Raw genomic sequence first — 25,335 nt, 5'->3', positions numbered from 1 at the left:
AATGAAGAGAACCATGAAAAGGTGAACAGCAAAGACAAGTCATAAGGGACTTACTAAAGTTGAACTGTTTACATTCCTACATGGAAAGACAATATTTGTAACTCTTGAAACTTTTCGGTATCTGGGTACTGGGTGGGATTACACACACACACATGCACACACGCACACACACATAGAGACAGAGTGCACAGAGTGAATTGAAGAGGATGGGATCATATCTTAAAAAAAAAAATGAAATCAAGCAGTGAGAGAGAAAGATATTGGGAGGAGAAAGGGAGAATTGAATGGGGCAAATTATCTCTCATAAAAGAGGCAAGCAAAAGACTCATTAGTGGAGGGATAAAGAGGGGAGGTGAGAGAAAAACATGAAGTCTACTCTCATCACATTCCACTAAAGGAAAGAATAAAATGCCTACTCATTTTGGTATGAAAACCTATCTTACAATACAGGAAAGTGGAGGATAAGGGGATAAGCAGAGTGGGGGGAGATGATAGAAGCGAGGGCATGGGGAGGAGAGTGCAATTTGAGGTCAACACTCATGGGGAGGGATAGGATCAAAAGAGAATAGAAGTAATGGGGGACAGGATAGGATGGAGGGAAATATAGTTAGTCCTATACAACACAACTATTATGGAAGTCATTTGCAAAACTACACAGATTTGGCCTATATTGAATTGCTTGCCTTCCAAAGGGAAGGGGTGGAGAGGGAGGGAGCTAAAGAAGTTGGAACTCAAAGTGTTAGGATCAACTGTAATGTTCTTCCCACTAGGAAATAAGAAATACAGGTAAAGGGGTATAGAAAGCTATCTGGCCCTACAGGACAAAAGAGAAGACAGAGACAAGGGCAGAGAGGGATGATAGAAGAGAGAGCAGATTGGTCATAGGGGCAATTAGAATGCTTGGTGTTTGGGGGGGGAGGGGAGAAAAGGGGAGAAAATTTGTAACCCAAAATTTTGTGAAAATGAATGTTAAAAGCTAAATTAAAAAAAAAAAAAACAAAAAAAACAAAAAAAAATAAAAAATAAAAAATAAAAAAATAAGAAAAAAAAATACGCTGTGACCCAGCAATATCACTAATTGGTTTATTTCCAAAGAAGACTGGAAAAAAAGGAAAAGAACCTATATGTTTTAAAACATTTATAGTAGCTCTCCTTATGATGACAAAGAACTGGAAATTGGATGGATGTCCATCCATTGGGGAATGGATAGCATTGCTGCTCATCCTTCATTTTTGAAGAAGACCATGATCATCAGAGAAATGATGACATGACTTGCACTTGACTTGATTTTGAGTGAGGGAGGATTATGTGATAGAATACTACTGTGCTATAAGAAATGATGAGAGCATTGGTTTTTAAAAACATGGAAAGACTTGCAAAAAACAATGATGAGTGAAACAGGCAGAACCAAGAGAACAATGTATACAGTAACAAGAATATTGGGTTTGAATGAATAAATTATTTTGTCTTTTATAATTAACTATGAAAGGCATAAGAAGAAAGACACTATCTGCATCCAGAGAAAGAACTAAGTACAAGTAGGTATAGAGTGTATATATATATATATATATATATACATGTATATGTATATATATATGTACACACACATTCTACACATATGTATATGTATATATACATACACAGGGAAGAAAAAAAGGTTTACATGATAGTCTTGTTGTAAATTTGAAAGAAATAGCAAGTAGTGCCTAGGAGAATTATACTTTCATGTGCAATCATCATTTTTATTGTACTATAGAAATGCTTGTGTTATTCCATAAATTAAAAATAAAACGAGAGAAGAGAGTATACAGAAAAGAAGGGGAGGTGGTGTTTAATGTCAACATTCTAAAAAAACTTCTGTGAGGTCAACTATATAAAGACTGAAAATAAGTCATAAAATTTAGCAGTCAAGACATAACTGATAACTTTGTGAGGAACAGTTTTATTAGAATGTTAGGATCAGAAGTTTAGCTATAAGAGGTTCAGAAGAGAGTGTGCAGTGAAGACAGAAAAAAGACAGCTCTTTCTCAGAGATTGACAGTGCAAGTCAGGAGAAATATGGCTATAGCTTGAGGAAATCACAGGGTCAGACAAGATGTTTGCAGGCTTTCTTTGAAAGATTATTTTGTTTTTCAATGAGGGAGACTCAGTCATGCCTGTATGTTTGTCCTTCATTGCTGAAGAAGACCATGTCATCAGGGAAATGATGACATGACTTGTACTTGATTTGGTTTTGAGTGAGGGAGGGCTGTGCAGGTCACCAGCCTCACTTCTTCTCCAGAGCCAGTGACTATCAATATTCATCAGGATGGCTGGAGATTACCCAGGATGAGGCAATTGGGGTTAAGTGACTTGCTCAAGGTCACACAGCTAGTAAGTGTCAAGTGTCTGAGATGAGATTTAACTCAGGTCCTCCTGACTACTGCACTGTTCTCTATCCACTGCACCACTGAGAGGCCTTGAGTCATGCTTGTAGGTATTGAGGGAAGAGCCAATATAAGGGAAGAGCTGAGGCAGAGAATTTGGAACACACAATTAAAAAATAATGAATGTTAAAGACTGTTTTTACATGTAACTGGGGGAAATAAATATTAAGTAAATAAAAAAGAAATTATCAGCATCAAAAATGAAAGAGATAAATTCACAACCAAAGAAGAAGAAATAAGTTATCAGAAAAATAAGAAGGGAAGAGCTAGAGGGGAACTAAAGATGAGATAGAGAGGGAAAGAGTGTCTGCTTTGGAAAGACTCATCCCTAATGAGTTGAAGAACTGCAATCAATTGATACTTTTAAAAAATGTATAAGATATCATGAATCAGAATGTCTCAACAGAATATGACGCTGGGCAACAGAAATTGCACTTTCTGGCCCTTATTGAAAACAACTGGAGTTGTGTTGGCAGGGTCCCTTTTCTCCACACCTCAACACACAACCTTTCTCATCCTTTATTCCTTTGCTCTGATCTCTAAAGAAGAGAGGACAGGAACATAGATGGAGAGTTGGATGGGATCTAAGAAACCATCTCTTCCAAGCCACTCATTTAAGAGAAGAGGAAATTTATGACCAGAGAGTTGAGGTCACTTGATGAAGATCATGGTTCTTGATTGGCTAAGCAAAATTTGAACCTCTGTCTGGATGACACTAAACTTGTTTTGGCAATGAATAAGTCATTATTAAATTCATACAATAAATATTTATTGAGTATGTCTCATATCTAATACACCATGCTAAGCACTGAGAGAGACAGTGTCTTCCTGAAAGCTCACTCCCTTCTGATCAACCTTTTGTCTTATAGAGTCCACTACTATTCAGTTCACTTATCTCCAACTAACATCAGTAGAAACATGGTTCTCCTAGGAGGTCACCAGATCCCTTGCAACTTTCTCATTAGGAAGCAATTATTTCTTTCAATTCACTGACTCATACAGCCAATCAGAAGGGTGGGAAAACCTCGTTTTTCTAACTAATGTTTCTGAATCATATCTCTATCACCATCCATCAATGACACCTTACCACTTGTGGTCCACGCAATCCCTCTTTCTATATCATCCATCTATGGACATATACAGAAGATGGGGTCATGGGCATATAACAATATAGAACTTTAGCATTGTTCCATAAGAATTTTTATACTAGCACTGAAGTTCAGAATGAGTTGAGCTGCTCTTGCCCCCACTACATCCCCCCAAAAAGGATAAAACATTTGCTTGTGGAGGATGGAATGATGATGACCTGACTACTGCAGCTGCAAGGAAAATGCAGATTAATTTTTTCAGAGCACACTTCATCCAGCAGAAGAGTCAGTTGCTAGGGGGCACAGGTGTTGGAATGCTCTTTAGAAGAGACATCTGCAGGGGGCAGAAGGAAAATTCTCTGTCCACTAATCTAATCATGATATGCAGCAGCGTCTCAAAGAGAGATTCCTTATCAAGTTCCTATTCAAGACTTTGTTGGTTCAAGAAATTTTGATGTACAATTAATGGAACATAGACACAAAGTCAAGACAGATACATATACAGGTTCCCAAGAGTGAAAGTATATTCAAGGAATGAGATCTTTTACAGCAGGGAAGGAAATCAGGTATAAGCTCACAGCTGGCACTATCCATAGGAAATGTTGGTATGGAGAGGAGAAGATTCTGGGAACTCAGATGAATAACTTGCCACTCAGAGACACTATAGCCAAGGAGAACCAAGGAGAACCCTTTGGTTCTATGGAGTGAGGCAAATTTCAGGCCCCACAGTACCAGATATTGTGAGTTGCTTTTGTCACATAGGTATCCTATATGCGTGCCTTATTACCACTGTACAGTAAGTTCGATCTCACTCTTCCCATGAATACCATGTGCATTTGTGAGAGAGCCTAGACTTAGGGAAGGGATGTTTTATATTCTCTCCACAACATATTAATAAATGCCTTTGCCAAGAGTTAATTGTGTCTATTTACCAATTCTGTAGATAAGGCACATTAGTGGGGCCCATGAGCTATAGTGTTATGAGTGTTAGGTCTGAAGGTGGACCTCTAAGACTCAACTGTTGTCCTCTTAGGTCCCATCATATGAGAGTGCAAAGTATGGAAGCACCTGGACGTGAGAGGCAGGGGAAGCTACATATGCTAAATAATTTCCAATATTCTTCCAATATTGTTAGACAGTCCTTTTACTCTCCCCTTGCTATATCCATACCTCATTCCCCACAGTTTGTTCAAAAACTTTTAGAATCTTTCTGCAACTCCACCCACATAATTAATACTTATAGCTGATGACTAATCTTCCTACTTCACTAAGAATACTGAGACCATGTAACATGAACTCCTTCAGCTCGCCCCTTTCACTTCTCAAATGTCTCAGCATTTTCATCCGCTCTTTTCTACTTCTCTCTGGCTATCTTTGCAGATTCCTCATCCTCCCTCTAATCCCCTAATGTAAGTGCTCTTCATTCCTTTTCTTATTCACTCTGTTGAGCTTCAACTATCATCTCGAAGCAGATGATACCAGAATCTCCCTTGCATGGAATAATAGCTCGTTGAGGGCAAAAACAGTTTTGTTTCTGTCTTTATATGCTCAATGGTGATCAAAGTGCATATGGTAGGACCTTAATAAATGCTTATTGAAGTAAATCCATTTTCCTTCAGGAATGGCTTCTCTTCTAGGCTCTCAACCCATATTTCCAGCTATGGCTATAGAGAGGGTCAGAGAAATGCCTTCTTCTTAAATTTATGGGGCTAGAGGTCAAAGAGGAATCTTAGATGTAATAGGAAAAGTAGTAGGGGGAAAACCAAAAGCCAGGAGAGAAGAAATTATCAATAAAAGACAGTGGTAGTTAGCATTGCAGGGGAGGGAAAAGATCCAAAATTTTTACATATGTAACATGAAGATTCTGTAATTTTCTTCCTGATATCCTGATGTGTCAATCCTAAAATCAGGAAAGGTGAGGCTGGGATCTCCTATAAACTTGAGGTTTGAAAAACTCGTTTGCTTATTTCTCTCCTCTCTATTGCGGGACCATTCTCTTCCAAGAAGGTGAGTGTCCCGTTGGGTTTCTAGGCTCAACACAAGCATTTCTTTTTTCTCACGTAGAAATCTTATTTCGATCTATTAGCCCTACGTAGTGTTCTTACCAGTACCTCAGAATCTATTCTCAAGGTTTCAATTGTTATTTCTATAATGATGATTCTTAGATTTAATTTTATGATCCTAATCTCTCTCTCTCCTCCTCCTTCTTCTCCTTCTTCCTTCTCCTTCTTCTTATTTTCTCTCTCTTCTCTCTCCTTCTCCCCTTCCCTCCCTCCCTCCCTCTCTCCTTCCCTCCAGACTCATCTCTCCAGTTGCCTACCAAGGTATCTCAAACTGCATGTCCCTTAGACATCAAACTAATCATGTCCAAAACTGACCGCATTCTCTCCCCCCTCACACACACATCCTAAAGTTTCCCTTCTCCCAATCCTGAGCTTCTTACTGTTAAGGACATGACAGTCCTCTCAGGCACCCAGGCTTAGAACCTAGGCATCATCCTTGACTTTTCACTACCTCTCCCTCTCCATAACCACACACTTATCAGCATCGTGACCCTGAGAAATTCATTTAAATTTTCTATGCCTCATTTTCCTGAATTGTAAAATGGTGATAATAACAGAACCTTTCCAGGTTGTTGTAAGGATAAAATTAGATAATATTTATAAAGCACATAGCACAGTGTCTGGCACAAAGTAGGCACCTAATATTTGTCCCCTTCCTTCCTTTTTGAATGTTGGCCATGGAGTTTCATCTTCAGTAATGCAAATCTTAAATTTTTACCTTAATATTTTAGTACTCTCTAGAATTTAAAGTTATCATAAACAGACTCTATCCTCTACACTGATTTCATGAGATGTTAGTAATATTACAAATGTAGAACAGAATCAGCATCCAGAGAACTTACAAAATGTTTGCTACCTTAAATTTCTATATGTGATTGTTTTTTCTTAATTTCTCTTTTTAAACGACTATAATGATTCCTATCAAGCACCCATGTATTTTCTCCCTCCCACCTTCTTCTTTCCTCCAATAAGAAAGAAAGGAAGGAAAGAAAGGAGGAAACAGAAACAAAGGAAAAATGAAAGAGGGATGAAAAGAAAGGAGGAGAGAAAGAAGGAAGGAGAGAAGGAAGGGAGGAAGGAAGAAATGAAGGAAGGAAGTTAGAAAGGAAGGAAGGAAGAAGAATCAAACTGTCATGAAATGGACAATATTCTTTATAAATCCTGTGGAATCATGGCTGATCATTTAGTTGATCATAATTATTACAAAGTTTTCAAATACAATTTAACATTCAAGATAACTTTTCATAGACTCAAAAATCAATAAGCACAAATTTATAATAGACCAATTATGAGTTAATATTTTAGATTTTGGTATTAGTCCAAATACTGTCCAGAGGGGCATTCCATTTAGGAATTGAGTGCTGGTATGGTTTATAAGGCTGTAGGCAAAGTTAGAAAACATGATCATTCTCTTCACTAATACAATATGGGAATCAGGAGTAAACAACAGAAGACAATGATCCCAAATGGATAAAATAGTCAAGGAGACAAGTGTTGTGCACTATGATTAGAACATACCCAGTGTAAACACAGCAGAATATATCATATCTTAAAGAAAATTCAAACACCTAATATTTCAATAAATTCAATAATTTTAACCTGGCATTTCATGGCACACACACACATATATGTGTATGTGTATATATATATATATATATATATATATATATATATATATATATATATATATATATATATATATATATATATATATATATATATATATATAAAGAGGGAATCTATTTAACGTCATTGGAGATGTTAGCTCTCACTTCACCACTGAAGCACAAAATAGCTCAATATAATTTTCCATAAATGACAAGTTTTCATATTTTCAAATCAGTATTAGCAACAGCCTTCTGTAGGTACAACCCAAACACAGGAAACACCTGGCAGAACATTTTGCGGTTATGAGAAGTGAAAATATAATAAAATGACTGAAAAGAAAATTAGGGCTAAAGTTAATTATACCCTCCCCCCAAATCAAAACAAACAAACCCTGCTCTTACCTAAAGCTTTCATACACCTCACTGTCTTGCTCCAAAGTGGTGGCTGGATTCTAACACACTTGCTCTCTGTAGCAAATTCAATTTCAATGTTGTCACCAATTATTTCATCTTTCAACAGAATGAATATGTCACCAGGATCCTATGGAAAAAAAGTGTATTCCAATCAGCCGTTGCACAGATTTCACCCTGATCAACCACAGAAAGTATTATTTAAAATGGTTATTGACAATGATCAGAAAAGCTCATTTAACGAGGTCGCTTTGTTGTCTTATCTGGAACATTGCAGTATAGGTAGACTATAATGGGCAATATCTACACTCCTCAAGGCTGTGGGATCAAGGGAAATAACTTCATGTGAAAAGGTAACAAGCTGTAAAGACCTGCATAAACAGAAGTTATTATTAAAGATGTTAACTGTCCTCAAGTCTTGGTAATCATGTAGATCAAACAGTTGTGTATATAGATGCCATTATATCAGGTATATTATGTATACTATATAATGCATATACATAGTATTAAATATATGTATATTGTTTCTGCTTCCTCCTTTCTTCCTTACTGGAGGATAGAAGGAGGTGAGAGGGAGAAAAAACATGGATGCTTGATCGTAGTCAAAACAGTAGTTTTAAAAGAGAAATTTATAAATATATATATATATATATATATATATATGTAGCACATATACATACATATGTGTGTACATATATAAACATCAATGTGTATATATTTAACATTTTAGGTTATTAACTTGATAAAAATGAATACAGAAAAGGAATCAAACATTCAATAAGGAGAAATTGTATATAAATCCTTTGCTTTTCCTAAAATAAAGAGCAAATGGCTGAACAAAAAAAGAAAATTGATCTAACTTTTAAAGTCTGGGTTTCTTTTACTTTTGATGTTACTATAGAGGTGTATATATATATATATATATATATATATATATATATATATATATATATATATATATATATACACATACATTTGTATGCCTGTGCATGCATGTTTCAAGTGCACACATATGTATGACTATGCTGCATACATTTGCATATGTATACACGTGTGGCACATGTATAGGCACATGTATACACATACACACATATGTATACAATGTGTATGTATGTGTACATACACATTACATATACATATAATGTACACATGTATGCACACAGTCAGCACCTGTCAGAGAAGATTTGAACTCAGGTCTTCTTGACTCTGAAGCTAGTTATCTATCCACTGCATTCAACTTCCTTTTAGTATATCGTCCTTTGTTCTACTTCCTTGTTTAATTAAAGCGTTTTGGCAAATATAGTGTTGAGAAGTAAAGTAATTACATTTATTAGGAAAGTTTTTTTTCAACAAAGTAGGCATTTTATAAAATTATATTTGCTTTCATTTATAACCTCTCATGAATGAAGAGTATGATCCTTTTCCCAGTCTTTCTCTTCCTTCCTCTTCCTTTGATCTTATGACTTTCATTTACTTTTATTCTGTTTCAGTCCATTCAGATGACTTTGGAAAGTTGATGGTTAACAAACTTCTCTTGTCTCCCACCTCTTGCTCACATGCTCCTTCCATCTTCTTCCACTCACATAGAGCTGATTTTGCCCCAAAGATATTGCCTATCTGATCATTCTCTGATATTGGATGCACTTCTTACACTTAGATCAGGACATGGAGTAGACATATATGGCTTACTCTCCATTCCCCCTTCCTCTGTTTGACTCTGTACTATCACTCAACCAATTTTTTTCCTTTTCAGTTTAGTCTGTCTAGATTTATCACCATATGCATGCCCTGATAGCAATTATCTATAGTTTTCTTTCTCCCTTTCTTCCTCAGTGAGTTCCATTCCTGGCTTACAGTCTTGCTCTTTGCTCCAACTGCTTCCCTTATCCTAGGGGACTTCATTATACATGTTGATCCTTCCTCAAATACTCCCACCTCCCAATTCTTCAACATCCTAACCAGTCCCTCACTCCACCTCAGCCCCACAAAACCATAATCTCAGCATCATGCACTATTATTCCAGTTTTTATGATCCAGAATTTAAAATTTTTTATCCCACTACAACTTTTTATCCTTCTATCCCTCATTGTGCCCCACTCCTCCTAAGTCTATTACTCATCTTCATTATTAACACCTGTCCCTCCATCACTCAGTAGTCTCTTGGGTTATCCCCCTTCCTTTGGATTCATGCTCCTCTTTCTCAATTCTTAATCTATAATTAACCATTTCAACTATTCACTTGAATGACTTTTTAAATATTTAATCCCTTGCACACCTGTCCTATTGAACTTCATATCTTACCAGACCTCAACCTGTATTATTCCAATCATCTGCCACTTTTTCTCCTACTCATGTGCTGTTAAGATGTGCTGAATGTAGTCATATGACCATGTTCACTGGACCCACTATTTTTTAAATTCTTTAACATTAACTGGACATTTTATGCAGCAAGATAATCCTTTAACTCTCCCCTAAATGAATCTGTATTACATTCACAATCTTCTCAAGCTTTTCCAAACAATCTCTTCTTTTCTCCATATTCACTTACCACCCTTCTGCCTCACTTTCTCAGGAGAAGACTACATTTCACACTTCACTGAGAAAGCAGAGGGACTTTGCTAAAGGGTCACTCTTCTCCCCCTACTCTACATCTAAAATTTCATTGTTTCTTACTGTCATTTTTTTCCTCCTTTACCTCGGCTCTGATCAAGAGATGGTACTTCATGGTACTTCTCTCCAAGGTCAATCACTCTTCTTGTACTTTTGACTCCATACCCTTCCATTTGTCAAGGCAATTTCCCAGTGATCATTCTCTCTGTCTCTGTCTCTGTCTCTGTCTCTGTCTCTGTCTCTGTCTCTGTCTCTCTGTCTCTCTGTCTCTCTTTCTCTGTCTCTCTCTCCCCACTTTCTCATGAAAGTTTGAAGTGAGGTCTTCTGAGAGAATCAGTGCTGACCACTCTCTCCTACTGAATATCATCTCCATTCTCTCTCTCTTTCTTAACACTACTTCCGTCTGGTTTTCCTCCTACCTATCCATAGGCTCATCTACATTCTAGTCATCTAAGTTCTACTCCCTGCAGTGATTGTACCTCATGGCTTTGTGTTGAGCTCAGGTCTCTTGTCTATATTATTTCCTTTTTTCTTGGTAATCTCATCAATTCCCATGGCTTTGTTTCTAGATGCAGATGATGTTTATTCTGTCTATCCATCCATCTATCTCTCTATCTGTCTGTCTGTCTGTCTGTCCGTCTATTCGTCTGTCCATCTGTCTGTCTGTCTGTCTGTTTAGCTATCTAATCTTCCTATCCTGCCCAAGTAGCTCTCCCACGGGCCACTTATGCATTATCAATTGTGTGTTAGACAATTCTCAGTGGATGTCACATCTACATTCAAACCCAATATGCTAATTGATAAGTCAATCAACAAACATTTATTAAGGATTTGTTTCATGCCAGGTACTATGTTAATCATTTAGGAGACAAAGAAAAAAAGACAATTGTCTCTGTTCCCAAGGAGCTTACGCTGGAAAGAAAGAGGCAAAGTGGAAACAAAAAGAAAGTTGCATGATAACTTTATTATATATTTAAAAGGAATACCAAATTGTACAAAACAGATGTGAAATCTTTTTTTTTCCTATTCTATTATGGAAAATCCCATTTTATTTATGAAATTCAAAATAAAATAAATAAAATTCAAAACCAGAAATAAAGTGAATATAAACAGAAAAAGATACATCCAAAGTAAGTGGGAAGCAACCTTAGAAGAGAAGGAACTCACACAGTGCCAGAAAGGAAGATCAGAAAGTTCTCCTTAGGAAGGTGGCAGCTGAGCTGAATCTTGAATGGAGCCAGGGATTCTATGAAGCAGGGATGAGGAGAGAGAGGATTTCAAGTGTTGAGGACTGCCACTGGCTTTGAAAAGGGAAATAGGGTGCTATATGTAAAAAACAGCAAGTTCAAAAGAGAACATATATTTTACCTCCAAGCATATTTCTCTTTCTAACTTCCCTTTTTCCGTTGAGGGCCCCATCCTTCTTACAGTCATTCAGGTTCACAACTTCTGAGTCATTTTCAGCTCTTCATTCTTTCTTACCCATGACCACTTCTCATGTTTATATTTAACCGATTGCCAAATATCATCTATTCTATTTCTACATTATCTTTTACATTCATCCCTTTCTGTGTACTCATGTGATCACCACCCTAAATAAAGCCTCAGGTTCTCTTGAAGAGACTGTTGCAGTAGCACCCTAATGGATATTTCTGCCTCAAGTTTCTCTCCCTCCAACCAGTCTTGCAACCAATTGTCAGTGGTATTTCTAAAGTATAGTTCTGACATTGTCATTCTCCTGATCTAAAAGCTCTAGGGACTTTTATTTTCACAAGTACGCAATACAGAGTTTCCTCTTGGACATTTATTCATAATCTGACTCTGGCCTCCTGTTCTAGACTTTTTACATATTACATGCTTTCACAATTTCTACATTCTAGCCAAATTGTTCTACTTCTTGTTCCCCAACACAACATTCCACTTCCAATATCCATGTTTTGTAGTATCTTTCTCCAATGCCTAGAATTCACAATATTACCTCTGATGATTAGGAGGATCCCCAACTTTCTTTAAAGTACTTCTTAAATGTCACCTCCTACATGAGGCCTTTCATGAGCCCCATTCACCCACTAAAGCTCATAGTAATAACTCCCTTGCAAATTACTTTCATTTATTTTGTATGTATTTATACAACTGTGGTGGTGCTGATGAGTAGATGTCTCTTTTCCTGTTAGCCTAGGGCTGATAAGAGCCTTCCTGTTTTGCTGGGGCCAGTGTTTTCTTTAGAGTCATAACTGTTCCTTCTGCAAGCAACTCACACTCCTTTACCTTCAAGCAGTTGTATCTTCCTTTCAATTAGAACAAGTCAAAATGACAACCTCTGCATTGGCTTTCAGGGCCAAGAACATATCTCCTTCCCCACCTCTCTAATAACCTCTGAGTTCCATTTTCTACAGGTTCATATTTCAGATGAGCCTAGTCCAATGAATTTTTCTCCCTCTCACTAATACACACTAATTTCTCTTAAATGTATAGCTTATGAAACTCTAATTAGATTTTAAAAATACATTTATTTCACTAAATGTTTCCTGATTATATGCAAAATTTAAAATTGTTTTTTTTAATTTTACATTCTAAATTGTCTGCCTACCTCCTGTCCCTTCCCCCTCTTTAAGAAGGTAAGCAATTTTATATAGATTACACATATGAAGTCATGTAAAACATAACTCCATATTAGCTATGTCACAAAAGAAAACACAGACAAAAATAAAAGCATAAAAATAAAGAAAGCCAAAGAAAAAGTATTCTACAATCTGCATTGAGATTTTATCAGTTTTCTGTCTGGAGGTAGATTTTTCACCATCAGTCCTTTGGAATTGTCTTAGACCATTGTCTTAATCAGAATGGCTGTCTTGAACAGTTAATCATCCTTACAATGCTGCTTTACTTTATACAGTGCTCTCCTGGTTCTGCTCACTTCACTTTGCATGAATTTCTGTAAGTCTTCCCCATTTTTTCTGAAACCACCTACTCATTATTTCTTGTACAATAGTATTCCATCACAATTAAATGCCACAATTTGTTCAGTCATTCCTCATCATCATTCTGTTTGCCCTCATCAAGACGCTCTTCAGCTTATCAGCATTTATATTAAATCATAGTGCCGAGATTGAACATAATATTCAGATCTGCTCTGATCAAATCAGAGTAAAATAAGATAATCACTTACTTATTACTGGGAGCTGTGCTCCTCAATTCAAGTTAAGATCCCATTACCTTTTTTGGATGCTATATAATGCTGTCTATTCATACTGAGCTTGTAGTCCACATAAGGCACATAAATCTTTTTTTTTTCCAAAGTACTGTCTAACCATGGCTTCTTTATCCTATACATGAGAAGTCAATTTTTGAAACCAAGTGTAAGACTTTGAATTTATCCCCAATGAATTTTATTTATTAGATTCAACCCAGTGCTAACTGGTACAGATCTTCTTGATCTTGACTTTTTCAACCAGAATGTTAGCTATCTCTTCTTTTGTATCATCTTCAAATTTGATGAGTTTGGTATCCATGGTAGTAACTATTTTTTTAAAATAGCTAATAGCAGGTAAAGATGATAATATGTATCTTGACTTCCTAGTACATGGACTTACTAGCCCAAATTAAGAAGTTTGACATGGGAAGACAAACACACATACAACTCTGGGAAGAAACTGTCTAAGGCCTAAATAACATGATCTACTAAATTACTATAACAGTGGCCAACTCTGAGGTAGAGGAAAGAGGTATGCTTATGGAACGCCTTAAGGAAACAGCTATTAGCCTTGTGTTCAGTCTGAGGTCAATGGAACTTCTGGTTCCAGTCCTGAAAAACTTGCAAACATTAGAGACTCAATATGGCATAGCAAAGATAGGTCAACAAACTTATATTCAGTTCCTCAATATCTACCAGGGTAAAGGGGTGGGGAGGTTTGTGCTTTTCTGACATGTGTAGATAGATTGCTTCAGTGGCTTATAATCGAAGGTGCAATGAAGGTGAAAGGTGTGGATCCTGCCCAGCTGCTTCAAATGATTTTTTGGACAATGCAGAACTAAAGATTCATCCAGCTCTCATGTTATATAAGCTGTTATATAAATGTCTATTAGTATTCTTGTTTCTGTCAATTCTACCATCATTTCTTTGTCAGCTAAGCTTGAAACTTTGGAATCATCTAAGCACTCATCTAAATGATGAATTACCAAATTTTGTCAATCTTATGCTTTCAAATCTGTCCTATCACTTTCCATTCCCACTGTCTGATTTTAGTTTAGACTTTTAGCACCTCCATCTTACACTGATATTTTGAGAGATCTTTGATTTTACTGGTAAATCCCTCTTTCACTAATGAAGATCTCAACTTCTCCATGTTTCTTGAGTTTCTCTGACTGACCTTCTAATGCTAAATTGACTGCACTTAGATAGCTTTCTCCAAGAACACATACATCATCCATAGGTAAGTTTGTACATGAGGGTTTTCCAAATTGATAAATACAGCCACAGTTGAATTTTTAAAAATCCAAGACCACTTCCATCCTGTGATGAGACAGAGTGATCCATTATTGTATTAGAATCTGAATTAGTCTTTTCGTTTTGTCTTTGATGTCTCTTTTCTCAAATATATCCTGGATTCAATTGACAAACTATCTTCCCAAAATGTTACTTCCATCATTGGACCCCACTTCCTTCAGTATAATTGCTGAACTCTTTATCACTGCATTAAAGACCAGAATCTCAGTTGGAAATAATGTCAAGGGTCTGCTAGTGCTTGAAAAGAATTCCTTCTACATTAAAGCCAAAAAGTAGTCAATTAGCCTTTGCTGAACAATCTCCAGTAGAAAGAAATCCACTATCACCTGATATAACCCATCCAACTTAAATATAAGCTCTTATTTTCCTGACAATAAATCTAAATTTGTTACTTTGACATTTCCACCCATCGTTCTTATTTCTAGGCTCAGGGGCCCAGGACAAATTCATCCGATATTTGAGCAGAAGAATATTGCCCACACTATCTTCTTTCATTAAGGCTAAACACTTCCAGTTCCTTCCACTGATCCTCATTTGGCATGAGATTTAGGTACTTTGCAATCCTGGTTGCACTTCTCTGGATGATCTACAGATTATCAATGTACTTCTTAAAATGAGGCTCCACAAACCGAACAAAATAGCATTTTGGAAGAATGCTTTGACCACTGAGTGGCAAAAAGACCAATCAGCAGGGTATTTTAGTAGCCCAGGCTCAAAGAAATGAGAGTCTGCACCAGGATGGTGGTTCTCATATGCTATGACTTTTACTCTAATTTGTAAGCGACTGCCACATCACACAATTGATTCATTCAGTTTGTGATTCTTAAAACTCCTAGATATTTTTATTTCAGGTGGACTGATATTTAGCCCTACCCTTCCTATGCTGTAGTTATAAAAGTGATTTGAAGTCAATTTTAATAATTTACATTTATTTCTATTATGTTTAATTTTATTAGATTTTACCTAATGGATGAGCCTATATTGAATCTTGTGTAACTCCAGATTAGTTTTTCCTAATTTTGAAAATAAGTGACAATATCTTATTCTAAACTTAGGAAATAGAACAAACATTTCCATATCACTCATTTTTCTGGCTCTGTTGATCTTTATTCCAGTTCTTTTCATTAAGCTCCCCTGTCCCTATCATCCCCAGTTCCTGAATCTCCTCACACAATTGTACCTCATTCACATGCAATGTTAGATGATTCCATATAAGCCTAAAGTAATTCTGACTTCTTTATCCTTTGACTCTAACAACGAACATTCCTTTTAACCATGTGACTCTGTCTATTTACAGTTCCCTGAGGACTAAGGTCATGTATTTCTCTTTTGATCCCAAGGGGACCTATCCCAATGACATGCACATAATAGGTGATCTACATCTATATCTATGTCTATATCCATCTATCCACATACATATTCATACATATACATACATACATATTTAATTGTATATATGTATATGTATGTATATATGCATATATACATATAATAAATGTGTATACACACATACATATAAGAAGATTTTGTAAAGAGTATTCAGAAGGTTTATGAAATTCACACATGCCTCTGTGGAATCACAATCATTAATCTTTGTCTTGGAAGGGATCTCATAAGCCATCTATATCAACTCACATGTGTAAAATGGAAAAAAATCATCATAAGTATATTTCTTATGAAAATCAGTCAGTTAATAAATATCAAGTGACCACTTTGTGCCAACAATTATGCTAAGCACGGGAGATACAAAAGTCAAAAGAAATATGACGATCCCTGCCCTCAAGGAGCTTATGATCAAATGTGAGAAGACAATACACAAAAGGAAGCTGAAAAGCTGGAGAGGAATGGGTGATAATGAGTTGAAGGTATCCAGTGGGAGGGCATGGGGGAGGAGTCAGAGACATCTCATAGTAGTACAACTTGGTGAAAAATGAGATGTCTGAACTGAAATTCCTTCTTAAATTGAGAGTCTGGGTTCATGGCCCCACCTTCTGATCAAAAGTACACCGGATCATGGTGAGGTGGAATACCAAAGCTGACGGAATCTTACAGGATGATAAAATGAAGGAGTATAGGTCTAAACATGTGATTTCTTCGGTACAGAGAATTTCCAGTTTGTAAATTCCTCTGCCAGTACTCTTCTACACTACCTCTGTAATTTATAGTCTTAGAGGATGACTTGAGAGCCCTCAAAGGTTAAATGATTCCTCAGAGTCACAGAGCCAGTATGTATCACAGGTGGAGTTTGATCTCAGATCTTCTTGACTTCAAGGACAGTTCTCTAACCAATATTCAATGAAAAGAATATAACATACATCATATCTATCACATGGATCATATTTAGCATATGAAGAAATATCATATGCAAAAAATTAACACTAGATCACAGAAAGGAATTTGGAAACTCATGGAATGCATTAGAATGCATAGAAATATTCATAATTTAGTCATTATAAATTAGAGCATGCTTAAAAGCACTTTTATCTCGCTAAATAAAATTTAAGGTTCTGAACATCAGAGACTGTCTCTTCAACTTTTCTGGTATTCCTCCAAGAGTACTTAGCACTGTACTGTGAATCAGTGCTTACACTGTAGGCACTCACAAATGTTGACGAGATGAATGATGATTATGGTGAAAATGATAAATGACTCTCAGTTGTTTCCTCTGACAAGTTTCTCTTTTATTTGGAAATAACTTTAATGAGCATGAATATTACATTCTTCTACAAAAATCAGCAGAAAACAGTCTGTTATAAAATCATCGAGCACAACTGATGAAATCAAAAATGCAAATTTTGTTCCTAAATCTATAATTTGATAATAAGGATAATAATTGGCAATATCAGGTAGTTACAAATATATTAAGCTTACCTCACAGGATATTTTATTTGGTAGCACTCGCACTGATGACACACTGCTTTCAAAAGTTTCTGATACTGTCTCATTCTCCCTTGTCATATTTGTTTCTACACAGAGTTCCATTCCTGTTTCTAGCAGATTGTTAACTTCAAAGTAATTCTCAGAACCTAGAAAAAAGTCATTGAATTAAGTCATAAAAACAGTTAATTTATTCTTTACAAATAGCGGTAGGGTCAATAGTTTAGTAATGAATACACCAAACAATTTACAAGACAGTTGAAATAATTTAAATAATTGATACAACAAACATCTATTGAGTACACATTCTTTTGAAAGTCGTTATGCTAGGCAATGTCGGGTATACAAAAATGAATACAATGTGGTTCCACAAGGAGAGTATAATTTAATTGGGGAGATAATCCTTTACTTTGATTTTGGGTTTATGTTTTTTTATGAATATCAGTATCCTTTCCACTAATGAAAATAAAGAAATAAAAACAACAACAAAAACCAAACTTTCACACATTTTTATCTTCTGCAAGTCTATATCAACTCCTTAAAAGAGCTATCCAATGTACTAAAGGATTTCCTTTAGAGGTTTTTTTTTTAATATCTTAATGGTATCAATGTGCCATTTGCCATCTTTTATCTTTCATTTTTGCTATAATATTGGCCTACAGTGGTGCTAGACTGAGAACTTGGAAGAATTATGGCAAAAATCCCATAATCAGATATTGGGTTTTACCATGGATTTTCCAAATTAACCATTGTCAAGTCTTTAAACTTATTTTGACTTCATCCTCTTCAGATGTAAAATGGAAATAACAATCCCTGTATACAACTGCCTCACAGAGCTGTTGTAAGGTATTACATTAATGAAGCAATATGGTTATAATAAAGAACTAAATCTCCATGCATTTTATAGAATAGTTTGAATATAAACAATCATTAATCCAACATCATCTATTCAGAATGATGTTAATCACATCTATTGCTATTGGACAGCAATTTCTTTAATGAAAATACTATCTAAACCAAACTCTGGTAGTTTGAACTTGGTTTTTGGGTTCCCTTCTAAGGAGAATACATGGAATTCTCCTTTGTTATTCTTCATTTACACATTTCCTTTTTCCTAAAGTTGCTATGTAAATGTTACTGATATTATTCACAAAATCCCTAGGAGTCAAATCAGCTATTCTTCACGATTTTGACTGTGGGGAAATAAAAGAGAGAAAAGAACAAGACAGTGCTTTCATCGTCCCTTCCTAAAACTTTTCACTTCTCTCTCCACCTCTAAAAGAGGCAGGAGATTCTCACTTTAATTGTCAAATATAGGGAGTCATTATTCTAAGCCATTATTTGTTTCCTATCTAAGAAGTCCCCACCCCCCTGCCACCCCCCCAAAAAAAGAAAAGAAAAACTTCAGGGATGGAAGTAGCCACACTTGCAGAAAAAATAAATGAATGCAATAAATCAAACCTCATAGGTTTTCTTTAATATATATATATATATATATATATATAATATATATATATATATATATATCACTATAGTAACAAATAGCAAATGAATTATAGACCATAATTATCTCTCTAAATTGGGGCTGAATTTACTATACACAATGCCATTGAAAGACAATGTCACATAGGATTCTAAGAAACCTCAGAGATCACCTCATTCAACTTCCACCCCATCCCCATTTTACAGAGCAGGAAACTGAGGTCAAGAGTAGTTGAGCAATGTGTGCAATGTGTTCAAAATGTCACAAATAATATCTGGCATATAAGTGATTTAAATGCTCATCTTCTGACTTCAAATCCAGGAATCTTAATATATATTATGATGTTAATAAAGTTTTTAAAATTTTAGCATTTTTCAATTAACAAATATTTGTTTACTCTCCCTCCTACATCACATGTCCCTCAATTAAGAAAAACATAAAAAAAAGGAAACCCTTTTAACAAAAATGAATAATGGAGCAAAACTGGCGGTTCAGAAAAGAGGTAACTTGTTTTATCACTGATCCTCTGGAATTGTGGTTGGTAACTGCATTGATCAGAGTTCCTAAACCTTTCAAAACTCTTTGTCTTTACAATTCTGTTGTTATTGTTGTCCTAGTTCTGCTCATTTCATTGTACATCAGTTCATATAAGTCTTCCCAGGGATTTCATAATTTTTTAGTGCACAAAAATATTATTATTATTTAATATTATTAAATTAATTTATAATAATTTGTTCAGTCATTTCTCTAAATATAGATATCACCTTATTTTCCAGGTCTGCCACTGCAAAAAAAAAACTGCCCATAAAATTTCATTCATATAATCCTTGAAAGCTTGCAAAGACTTTGCATGCCATTTCAATTGATCTTCACAACAACACTGAAAGGGAGTTGCTATTAATATCCTTGTTTTACATGAGTAAAACAGACACATGTAAGTTAAGTGATTTGCTGGGGACCACATAGTAAGTTTCTGAGACCAGATTTGAACTTAGGTCTTCTTGACTTCAAATCTAACATCCCAACCACTGTACCACCTAGCTGCAATAACTATTTTTGTACATACACATCCCTTTTGATTTGTAGGTGTTGTTCTCTCCCATCTTTGAGGCATAAGCCAAGTAGTGGCATTCCTCTGCAAAAGGATATGCAAGTTTATTGACTCTGGAGGCATAGTTTCAGGTTGCTTTCCAGAATGACTGGACCAATCAGAATATGTATCAATAGTTTTAATATGTTAATTTCCTGAAGTCCGTCCAACATTTGTCATTTTCTATTTTTGTAATCCTGTTCAATCTGTTGGGGTATTAATTTTGTTGGCAGATAGGAAAATATTTTTCTAATGATTTCCCTTATTTCTTCATTTGTTGTGAATTATTGTCTTCATTTCTGATACTATTTGCTTTCTCAATTTTTTTCAGGGAAAGTGTGCTGAGACTGGAGTTAGGAAGACTTGAACTCAAGTGTGACCTCAGATACTTTCTAGCTGTATGACCCTGGGTAAGTCATTTAACCTCTCTGCTTCATTTTCCTAATTTCTAAAATAGTTATAATAGCAGCATGTACCTTACGGAGTTTCTGTGAGGATAAAATAAGATAATACTTGTAAAGTAGTTAGCACAGTGTCTTGTACAAGTATATGTTATTTAGATATGAGCTATTGTTATTTTCTATCTTTAAAATGTGTTTTATGTATCCTTTTGTTTGTTTCCATTTTACCAATTTCTTCTTTGATCTACAGAATTTATTTTTTGGGTATTTAGTTGTTTATAATATGTTGGTTCTCATATTAATTTCATGCCCAATTCATTGATGTGTTCTTTCTCTTTTTTATATGCACAAATATAAGAGATACAAAAATTCACTCAGTATTGCTGTGCACCCTCTAAAATTTTGGTTATCTCTCTCTCTCTCTCTCTCTCTCTCTCTCTCTCTCTCTCTCTCTCTCTCTCTCCTTCTGATCATTTTCTTTGCTGGTATTATGTTTATTTTGTTATTTGTTTTTTGACTCATCAATTATTTAAATTAGTTAGTCTCCAATTAACTCTAATCCTTTCTTCATTGACCATCTATTGCACCTAATTTTATTGTATTGTGGTCAGTAAACTATGCTTAAAATTTCTGCTTTTCTGAATTTATTATTTTTTTTCTGTGTACATCTTGGCTTAAGGATAGGTTGGATGTGCTGCCTATTTTCATGACATTATCGAGTATTTTTTAAGATAGGAAAATACCAGACAGACTTAGAATTATAGTACTAATAAATCAAGCACAAAATCATAAAACTTTAGAGATCAATTCCTTCAACCTCCTCATTAATGGAGATAACAGCTGAGGGCCAGGGAAGTTAAATAAACTATCCTACATCAAAAGTCATTTGAAGATTTGGACAAATCCCTCAGGCTTCTGTATGTGCACTCTAGAACAACATCATTCAGGCAGTAGAATTGAAAACAATAATTGATTTTTGGTGTTACACGTATAACCAGAAATCCAATTGAGTTAAATTTAATAAATATATATTAAATCTAGTACATGGAAAGTACTTTGCTAGAAATTTAAGAGAAAAAGACAAAAGTAGAACTTCTACTGAGGGAACAGCTTTGCTTGTGCATCTGGTTTCTTGATGGGAAGAAGCTTTCTGAAGAAAGGGGATAGCAATATTAATGATATCTAAGGCATGATGAGACAATCAAGCAAATTAGTCACAGTCTTTATATGCACTTTTGCTAGGGAGAGAAAACATTAATCCAGATAAATATAAAACTGAATAGGAAATGAAAAGAGACCAAAGAAAAATCAAATTTCTACAGGCATATTTCAGCAAGAAAAAAAGTACTAATGATAAAGACCTTGAGTTCAAGTGAGAGATGACACAGTCCAAGTGAGAGATGACACAGTCCAAGATGGTAGCATCTGGACTGAGTCTTGAAGGAGAAACACATTGTGAAACGAACAAATTAGTATAGAGGGCATTCCAAGAAGAGAGGGCAGGTGATGCAAATGTTTGAAGGTAGGAGATGATGAGCCTAGCTCAGAGCATACCAATGAATCCTGTTCTGTAGGAGCAGAGAGGTAGGTTGAAGCCAGAATCTAGAGGACCTTAAATGCCAGATTAAGAAACTTTTAGAAATAACAGGGAGTCATTTGAGATTTTTGAACATGTCAGAACTCTGCCAGAGAAAGTTGATTTTGGAAGTTGTGGGCAAAATAGAGTAAAGACTGGTAGAGGGTGACTAGGAGGTAGCTGTTACAATAAATAGAATTTAGATTTGGAAAAGTTCCAAGAGTTCATCTAGTATCCCTCTTCATACATATAGAGAAACAGGTCCAGAGGGGCTAAGTGAGTTTCTCAGGTAGTAAGAGGCAGGTTTGAACACAGGTTCCTCTGACTTCAAATCTGGTGCTCTTTCAACTCTAACATATTTCCTTCTGATTAAAAATATCTATTGAGTAACATTTGGTAGTTCTATGTTCATGTGTGTACACTATTTAGTTTCTAAAGGAAAGAAAATTCTGCATCTTTTTTCTTACTGACTGCTTAGTTGCAAGCTAATTCTGTAAGCCATAAAAGCAAATGCTGTAAGGAATACTGATTCCTCTGCTGAAACACTTATTATCTACTTGTTTTATTATCAAATCCACTGACTTTCCATTCTGACCTTGAAAAATATAATTAAAAAAATATTTCTTTTACATATATCCCCTCTATATAATGGTAGCTGATTTCCCACCCAAATGTGGACAAATTATGAAAACTCTCTAGACCAGTTTCCCTTTCTACACCAATGGGATAAAACTCCACTCTGGTTATTAAATAGTGAAAATAAACAGGAAAATAGATAAGTTTATTTGATATTAATTTTTCCCTGAGATCAAAGAGCAAAAAAAAGAAAAAATACTGAGTTTTGACAGTTTCCAATATTTATTTATCACAGTTTTCATGGCAAAAAAATAACTTGGTCAGGACTACAAAAGCCACTTGGAGTCTCAAAATTAACTGCATTTTTTAAAAGGTGATAAATGGTTCTGCCATCATAAATAACTAATTTTGTTTATTATGCATAAAAAATGGGGTCTTGTCAACTTTTATATATCTTTAATGAGTCACAGAGAGAGAGAGAGACAGAGAGAGAGAATAATAAATTTAAGCTAATTTCAGAAGGAAGGCACTAGCCTTAAAAGGGATATGGAAAGATTTCTAGTAGAAGGTAGGATTATAGGTGAGACCTAAAGAAAGTTATGGAAGCTAGAGGATGCCAATGAACAGGGAGAGCATTCCAGGAATGGAGGAGAGACAAGGAAAATGTACAGTTGGGAGATTCAGTGTCTTACCTGAAAAATAAGAAGGAAGTCAGTGTCACTGTATTGCACAGTAATTATTAACAATATGAACTGCTAAACATTTAAGTTTTCTCCTTTTCTTCTATTTGTAAAGCATGCATAGAGGCCTGCTAGAATAAATTTAACCTCTCTCTCAAGATACATGTATATATCAAGATACACGTATATATCATTGACCAGTTTGGAATTCTAATGAGAACAAAACTTGCAAGCAATATTTGTTTTAAAAGCCCACTCTGCTTAGAACATTTTTAATGCAGGAACCTCCTCAGAGAGTATACTTTACTCTGAAACATAGGCATATATTTAGTAGTAATATTTAATTGGTTTTTTTTCCCTTTGATATGTCTGTTTTGGTTTGTTAAATACTCATGTGCAGGCTTGCCTTAGGGCAAAGTAGGGAAATATCAAGAATATGGCTTTGCACACACCCCCTCCAGCTGCCTCTTTCTGCGGCTCTTTCCTCCCTCTATGAAATTATCTACCCCTATTTCTGGTGTCCAACATGTTCTTTTTCTTCCAGAGTTTCCTTGACTTTATATCTGTTCCTTGCAAAAGATCTATTATAAGTAACTTACGCTTTAATGTGAATTTGTCACTATACTACCTCTCCAAAAAGCATGTAAGGTTTTTCAACTGTATCAGTACTTGTGAAATAAAAACACATATCTCCTGTTAGAAGAATTTCAGACATCACTGTGCATTAAGAGGAAGCATTGTGGGATCAGAGATGGAACCTTAAATCACTTAATCAATCAAGTAATTTCTGATGGAAAGATAGCATGTTACATTGGCCTTGAAATCCAGAATGCCTGGGTTCAAATTTTGTTTTAGATACTTACTAGCTGTGTGACATATCCCAAGGCACATAACCTGTCTGTGCCTCATTTTATTCATCTGAAAAATGAGGATGTGAGATCTGATCATCTTCCAGTTGGGAATAGGGATCATTTCAAAAGAAGCCCATTGACTATTTTGAGTGACACGTGGACAAATAAAACTGGGGATAACAAAGTCCCAAATAAGTGACTAAAGACTTTAGGGACACAAGTGGGATGACACTCACTGGGTCTTCATAAGAGAAAGACAGATTTGGAAAATGCACAGTTAGTTAAGAAGACAGAGTCTGAATTTCTGAACTACAGCTAACATGTAGGAAGAGTGAACTATCAACCAAGAATAGAGTTCATCTAAGTAGGGCTAATAAAATGTATCTTTGTATGAATATTTGAGGATCTGATAAAAAGAACATTTAAATGAAATGGAAAACAGAAAAAAAAATCCAAATATATTCTCCAAGGCAGGTATCACCAAAAAAAAAAAAAAAAAAGAAAAGAAAAAGAAAAAGATGAATTAGAAAGAATATCCATGGAAATTGACTAATGAAATGAAGTATCAGTGGATTACTGTCAGAGAAGAGACTATCCAATAAGAATGAGAAAGCCCATGCCCTTAGTGGATGCCATACATATATGAGAAGTACACTCAGTTCTGCCTATAATGTGTGTTTTGAAAACTCAATTGTGTTCTGAAATGACTGTTATATTTTAGGGAACATTTTGAGCATAACTAGAATTTGGAGTCAGTTTCTGGAAGATTTCTTTCAAACATCAGAGAGAATGAGGAAAATGGCATCATTTCATAACTCACAAGCTACAACTCCTCCCCTCTCCCACTTTCACAGGTAAAACTCAGGTCTTTATCAAGGTAGAGTTCCATATTTATTATCTTCTGGCACAATAGAGGAGCTATAGGTGGAAGAGGGAGATTCTACACTATTTCCATCCCTTTAAACCATGACCACCAATGGAATTGAGTGGCCTGCCCAATTTACTCTTGCAAACTGAAAACCAATCAATGGGGATGGAGTCCATGGACACAACCACTAATGATGATAATATGTATATATTTCTTAACCA

The 25,335-nt window shown here is 35.4% G+C and overlaps 1 protein-coding gene across 1 annotated transcript in view; it reads right to left on the bottom strand.

Annotated features, from left to right (window-relative positions):
• BANK1 (B cell scaffold protein with ankyrin repeats 1) overlaps positions 1-25,335 on the bottom strand; it is a 393,466-nt gene that overhangs the window by 266,168 nt on the left and 101,963 nt on the right. Inside the window, exons 3-4 of the mRNA XM_072624985.1 lie at positions 17,584-17,738; positions 7,587-7,725 (exon numbers count right to left, since the gene is read on the bottom strand). Coding sequence (XP_072481086.1) covers positions 7,587-7,725; positions 17,584-17,738 — 294 coding nt within the window. The remainder of the gene's footprint in view (positions 1-7,586; positions 7,726-17,583; positions 17,739-25,335) is intronic.

This window comes from Notamacropus eugenii, chromosome 7 (assembly GCF_028372415.1).
Source record: "Notamacropus eugenii isolate mMacEug1 chromosome 7, mMacEug1.pri_v2, whole genome shotgun sequence".
Lineage (NCBI taxonomy): Eukaryota > Metazoa > Chordata > Mammalia > Diprotodontia > Macropodidae > Notamacropus > Notamacropus eugenii.
The sequence above is the reverse complement of the archived record's forward strand: the minus strand, read 5'-3'. Positions and strand labels throughout refer to the sequence as shown.